Source organism: Sinocyclocheilus grahami, unplaced genomic scaffold (assembly GCF_001515645.1).
Source record: "Sinocyclocheilus grahami isolate Dianchi unplaced genomic scaffold, SAMN03320097.WGS_v1.1 scaffold668.1, whole genome shotgun sequence".
In the NCBI taxonomy this organism is placed as follows: domain Eukaryota; kingdom Metazoa; phylum Chordata; class Actinopteri; order Cypriniformes; family Cyprinidae; genus Sinocyclocheilus; species Sinocyclocheilus grahami.
The window spans coordinates 684,438-690,874 of record NW_015505847.1 but is presented as its reverse complement, the minus strand read 5'-3'; the positions used below and the strand labels follow the sequence as shown (position 1 = coordinate 690,874).

The 6,437-nt window shown below is 44.4% G+C and overlaps 1 protein-coding gene across 1 annotated transcript; it reads right to left on the bottom strand.

The window, feature by feature from the left end:
• Positions 1-440: 440 nt before the first annotated feature.
• LOC107558968 (TGF-beta-activated kinase 1 and MAP3K7-binding protein 2-like) lies at positions 441-2,767 on the bottom strand. The gene is made up of 2 exons (XM_016242682.1): positions 2,585-2,767; positions 441-2,138 (listed from the first exon to the last, which is right to left on the bottom strand). Exons 1-2 carry the CDS (start codon positions 2,684-2,686, stop codon positions 456-458), a joined length of 1,785 nt encoding a protein of 594 aa, XP_016098168.1. The 5' UTR covers positions 2,687-2,767; the 3' UTR covers positions 441-455.
• Positions 2,768-6,437: the final 3,670 nt, after the last annotated feature.

Genomic DNA, 6,437 nt, shown 5'->3' with positions numbered 1-6,437 from the left:
CTCTCTCTCTCACTCTCTCTCACTCTCTCTCACACACACACGCACTCACACTCACACAGACACTCACACTCACACACAGACTCACACTCACACTCACACTCACACTCACACCTTGGTTTTCATCTCCAGGCGGATGTTAACAACAGAGTACTCTGTTTACGACTGCAGTTTTGGTGAGCATGTCTGGGTTCACAGTTTTATAAGGTTTTACAACAAACACAAAATATAAAGCATGCCTTACACTCGGGTAGGCTGTGTTCTATATGGGACACAACACTTCTGACATTATTCTCAACATTAGCTAACATACAGAGAAAGAGGTTAAAGTAGAAGAGAGATTATTTGCTGTAACAGCAGATATGATGGACCATGTGTCTATTTTAGGTACTTATTAGCTTTAGTGTCTAGCAACCTAAAAAACAAAAGGATCAAAGGCGGCAAATATCTGAAATAGCCTAGGCTAGTGGTGCAGAACGCTCTAGTGTAGAACTCTTAAATATATATCTTAAAATGTAACAACATAAAAAAAAAAAAAGATCATGCAATGATGTATTAAATCCGAATGGAAGGCATGGTGAAACGCAATCAGCAAAGCATTTACAGGAGTGATCGGTGTCCTCCCTGATGAACGTACCTTGTGTGTAGGCAGCGTCGTCTGCACCCATGCTGAGTCTGCGCGGCTCCGAGCTTGTGTCCCGCTGAGGTGAGAGCGGGTCAGACTGGTTCAGCGGATCCGGCTCTGCGTAATGGTGATCTCCTGGGAGACTGAGCAGGTTAGTCGGCTCGAACGTGGGCGACACCACTCCAGGAGACACTGCCGGAGGTTTGTTGGGGGAGACAGTGATTTTGAAGGTGTATTTGGTGTTGGGCTGCGTGACCACCACACGAGGAGACGTGGCCGTGCCTCCGGCTCCCACAGAGGGACGGGATTTGGGTGGGTGGTGGTGTATGTACGCAGGGCCCATGCTCTGGCTTCCTAAAGGGCGCAATCCCGCAGAAGCCTGGAGCGCCGGATTGGCTGAGATATAGACCGTCGGCGGGTTCCTCGCCCCTCCGTCGTCTGCGGATGTGTTTGCAGAAATATAGAACTTGGGCTGTGAGCGAGGCACAACGGCACAGTCGTCCGCCGAGGTGGAGGCAGCAGCGGGAGGAGAAGCAGAGATGTACACCGTGGGCTGGCTGCGACTCAGACCTGTGCCTCCAATCGAGATGGGAGTGGAGGGACCTGTGCTGGCAGCCAGCGACGATGACGACGGACAGGACGAAGACGCGGAGCTACAGGAGGGTGGCGAGCGCAGGAGCGTTGCTGTGGCCGCGCTCGAACCCCCAGCCACTCTCTGTGGAGACTCCAGCTTGATCTCGATCTGATTCTTGCGTGGCCCGGTCGAGATGTTCTGGATGTTGTACTGGCTGAAGGAGGACGAGCAGGAGGAAGGCGAGGGTATGGGAGGGGCCTGGGTGCTGGTGGGCGAGCTAATGGGCATGTACACGTGTGAGGTCTGATGCTGGCCGCCGCTCCAGGAGCTCTGGGAAGCTGCAGGGTGGCTGATCTGGTAGATCTGCTGTGTGGGCTGCGAGGTGGGGCTGTACTGAGCACGGCCGGGGGCCTGTCGCGTGGAGCCCGGCTGGGTCACGTACGGCCGGATGTAGATGGAGTTTGGGCTGTTCAGACCCGACTGAGGCCCTCCGTGGATGTGCAGGGAGGTAGGTGTGCTGCGGCCGGTGTTCGGCGCAAGCGTCACCGTGATTGGGTTGAAGCGCGGGGTTGGAGGCGGTCCGTGACCTTTGCCCCCAACCTGGTAAAGGCCCAGGTGCTGAGGAGGCGGCGGCTTGCGAGTGGACTCCATGGTGGTGAAGGCACTGAGGCTCGTGGGATTGTGTGTCGGCGCAGGTGGCGTCTCGGGCTGGGGAGGAGGCACGTTTAAAGGCCCATCGCTCACACTGGGGGGGACAGTCCTGCTGCCATTCATCCTCACTACATCTCGCTGCACTGCACCATGGGTATTCTGAGACACGCCGAGGTTGAGCTGGGTCATGTGATTGCGTAGATCTGTCAAACTCTGGCTGCCTTCACTATACAAGAAACCAGGACTCACTTTGGTCAGGTACTCGCAACATGCAGCTAAATCATTCTTATTCTGAGGGGAGAAGAGAGAGACAAGTCTGTCAGCTACAGATATAGATATACAGTATATATGAGGGTTTTTGTAGAGGCAAGCAGAACACGGCTGTAGGCCTGTCGCAATAATCAATATATCGACTCATTTTTGGTGACGCAATATATCGACCATTATATTTACATAAGAATTAATGTCACCATGTTTTGTACATTCCGCGTGCGCCTGTGTCTTTTGCAGCTTCTGGTACATAACGTGGTGAAGTCATGAGGTGCTAGTTCAAAATAAAAAAATGCTTCTACAAACAAAAAAAAATCTTTTTTTTTGTAGGTCACTTTTGATGTCATATTAACTTAATAGCTGTTGTGTGACAAACTGTGCAGATGAATTTCAAAAGAATGTACAAACTACCTAGGCTTATAGAAATACCTTTTGAAAAATGTGCAAGTGCAGCGTGTGTACCTCACCTGCAGGACACACTCGGACACCACGTCCTCGGGAACCTCTGGAAACTTTTGCCGCAGGTGATGCAGAACCTGGTTGTCACTCTGCTGGTTTCCCTGTGCCATTCGTCTACTGCCAAAACAGAACGCACTTGACCACAGCACTCGCTTATCTCAGCATCTTCTGCATTAAAGAGAGCAGAGGAGAAAAAAGCACATCCGTGAGATTGATGTCAGACAGTTGTAGTCCAATATGCAATGAATCACTCTAGGAAAGACTGAAAAGTTTAGATTAACAATAGCCGATAATGTCATAAAATCATGATTGTTTTCAAAGAGGTTTTCTGAAGACACTCCCTGTATTCTATTGGTCAGTCCAAGCAGATGATCCCGCCCCAAACTCACACTATCGGCCAAGCCAGGCCTGTTGCGTTGGGCTGAGCCATCAAATCTCATCATCTAATTATCTGTGCGCTACTGGCACAGAAACTACACAGATAAATATTCACAAAAAAAGTTTAAAAATGGTACCGCTAATGTTATTAAATTAAATATGTATGGAATCAGACTTCTGTAGTTGACAGTGATGCCTAGGGCTGTGCATTTGGTTGATTATTCAGACAAGAGTGACCGCAGAGGATATCTGTGCTGATTCTGGGGCAGAGACGGTCGCAGCAGAAATGTTTTTAGCAGCTGCTAAAATATAATTCCGCGCTTGAGGCCAACCGAAAGAGCAATAGCAGCCAAGTCACATGACATGATGAAGAGACATGATTGGTTTATTATATCACACCATTCCATTCAGTCACTTCCTATCGTTAGCCAGTGATGAAGATGAAATTTAATTGTCCTAGTCTATACATACACATTATTTATTAGCTGTGGTCGCCTAGTTTTATAACGAACAGAAAATATTTTTACACTTTTCATAACATAAAAAAAGATTGCATTGTATTTAGCCATTGCTTTATCAAAGCAATTTAGTTTATTCATGCTAAAATCATCTTCCCTGTGATCGAATTATAGAAGTGTATAGTCATTGCGCTCCATGAGGCTCCTCATCGTTCAGTGTTTTCAGCTTCAGAGCGCTGCAAATGCTGTCACACTGCGTCTACAGTAAAAGCCAGCCGTGATTTGTGATGCAACAAAACTTTCGCTCAGTCAAAGTTGTCTAATGTGATGCTATATCTACACTGCCAGCGCGACACTCGCTCATAATGAAAAATCAACACTGTGTAGGCTACTATAGCACATTTCCAACTCCGAGTATCTTTCTGTGACAACAACATAAATGTTTCAGCACACTTATCAAGTTCAAGACCGGGCTGGTATAACTTTAGCTTTATACAATTAATCTTTACCTCATGGAAAAGCAATATAATGGATCACAAACTTGATCTTTCAGAGAGTGGTGGTAATGGGGCAACTGCATTCGTCTAAATGCACTGGAATGACTAACCTTAACTTAAAAACAAAGTTTGTGGAACAAGCAAAGCCAGTTTTGCACCTGTGAAGCATGCAAGTAAGACTGAAACTACAGAAAGGCTCACGTTGGACCACAACAAACACCGTTTCAACAAAGTCAGCAAAGCTTTCTGCAATGCTACAAGACATCAGGAAGCATTTAGGAGAGCTAAATAAGTACTATAAACGCATTAATGCAGAACAAATCTCTTAAATAAAAATTGCCAAACTAGCCTACAGTGCAAGGCTAGCAAAAATATGATTATAGTTCCTCAAAAATCCCAATGTTGTTGAAAATGCAAAGATGAAGGTTTCAAAGAAGGCTGGTGAAGCCGTGGCAAACACAGGCTGCCGTGATGTTCTCCAGAACAGAGGACTGAGCGCAGCATAAATCACCACAGCAATGACTGAAGTCACGTCTACGGACTGTTTGTGCTGAAATATCACCCTCTGCTGTCAGATGTCTGCAACACTCACCAAAGCTCCAGACACACACCAGGCTTGGAGTCCAAAACAACATCAAATTGTCAGAAACTACATTTGAATGCAAGATTACTGCTGAAAGAGGCTCTTATCACACATTACAAAGTAAAAGTAGAACTATCACAATTAAAAACAAATCAATGAAACGGACATAGACGATGCAATGAAACAGCTTTATAAATAAAGGAATTTCTCTGTTGATCAGGATGAGCTTCTGAAGACTCTCAATCGCATATTTTGATGAAGTTTCATGTTTGGACAGCCTCTCATGGCATAATCAATTCTGTGACACATGGGTAGTTCACATATTATTCAATAATTCCTGAAATTATTCATTGATAGAACTGGTGCAAAAGATTATTTGTTCATAATGTGATTATATGTGCAGTAAGTGAGGACAAGCAAAAAAAATATTCGATCCATAATTTTTATTCGAAAAATAAAAACTCTAATAAAGTGTTGCTTTGCTGTCGGTAAATGCAGGGAATCTATGATAAATCCTGAGCACGCAAACTAAAAGTCAGTTGGGTGGCGCTGTGGAGTATGATAACAAGCTGATTGTATTTGAGCGCAAAATGTCATCGTCTGCTTCGTAAAGTTTGGAATTACTTTTGATCAAATGAATCAGTAGGGCTGTGACGGTGGCAGATTTTTACCACCGCGGCGGTAATGGACCAACTACAGCCGTTGGCGTGGTGTTGATATATATATTATTTTTTTATATTTATTTTTTCAGTTTAATGCGTTAAAAATATTTAATGCAATTAATGCAGGGGCAGGGCTAGGGTTGGCCACCACTCACAACTGCTGCTTCTGTCAGTTTTTCTCTTGACAAGAAGTGCATTTATTCAGTCGCAGAACAACTGAGAACGGGAGACGTTTCAGACGCGTGCTCCAGCTTCATTTCAGCGCCAGGCGCGAGTCAAACGAGCGCGGATACGGTACTGTACTCGCAGCGCGTGCTCTTCAATTTCACGCACAAAGGCGCCGGCGCGCTGTCGCCTGTATCCTTTCATATCAAAGTGCGAAATTTTGTGTATGATGCCTAATCAAAAGCTTGCTCAGAAATGGTGAAAAAAACTTGATTGTTAAAAAAATTACGTCTTTCTCATTAAACGTCATTTAAATAAATTTTTGAATATTCAATATTCTAATACAATATTTTTGGAAAGTGCCCATCCCTATTTCCAAAATAGACATTCCAAACGATAATTTGATACATTTAATTCACTTGTAATTGTTTCGTTTTTTTTCAAATATGGTTAAGGTCCCTTTAAATGGGTTAAAATTGTTCTGAGAGGTTTCGCTGCTGTTCACATGCTGTTTGCTTTTTTTTTTTCAAATGAAATCTGTATCAACAAATCAATCTTTGCTCTGCAGAAACGGCACAGAAGCTGCATCTGAAATGCCACACAGACTGTTTAATGCAGCTCTGAATGTTGAGTCGAAAGCACCTTTTCTGCTTTAGGCATTGAGCCCATAGGCCTGAAGCTCATTTCAATCAATACTGTCAGTTACTGGCCTTGATATTGTAATAATGGCTTATTAATGTTGATTAACAGAATACATTAAAAACAGTTTTGTGTCTGGGGAAAAACGTGCCACATTCTGCAGGCTACACAAACAAAACGAGAACCCTTTATGAACTAGTTTATTAGCAAGCAGCATAAAAAACTAAATGCTTATTCAAACCGGAAATAAATGATATACAGAAAGTGAGCATCTGCACTGCAAAGTAATCTCTTACTTGCACTGTTTTTGCAATTCGTTGTTTATGATAAAAATTCAGTGTTAACAGCTTTTTTTAATCGGATTTCTCGATCACCGGTAACTAATCTACATGCCTCTGCTTGGCCATTACATTCAGCGCGCTCTCTCTCTCTCACACACACACACACACACACACACACACACACACACACACACACAC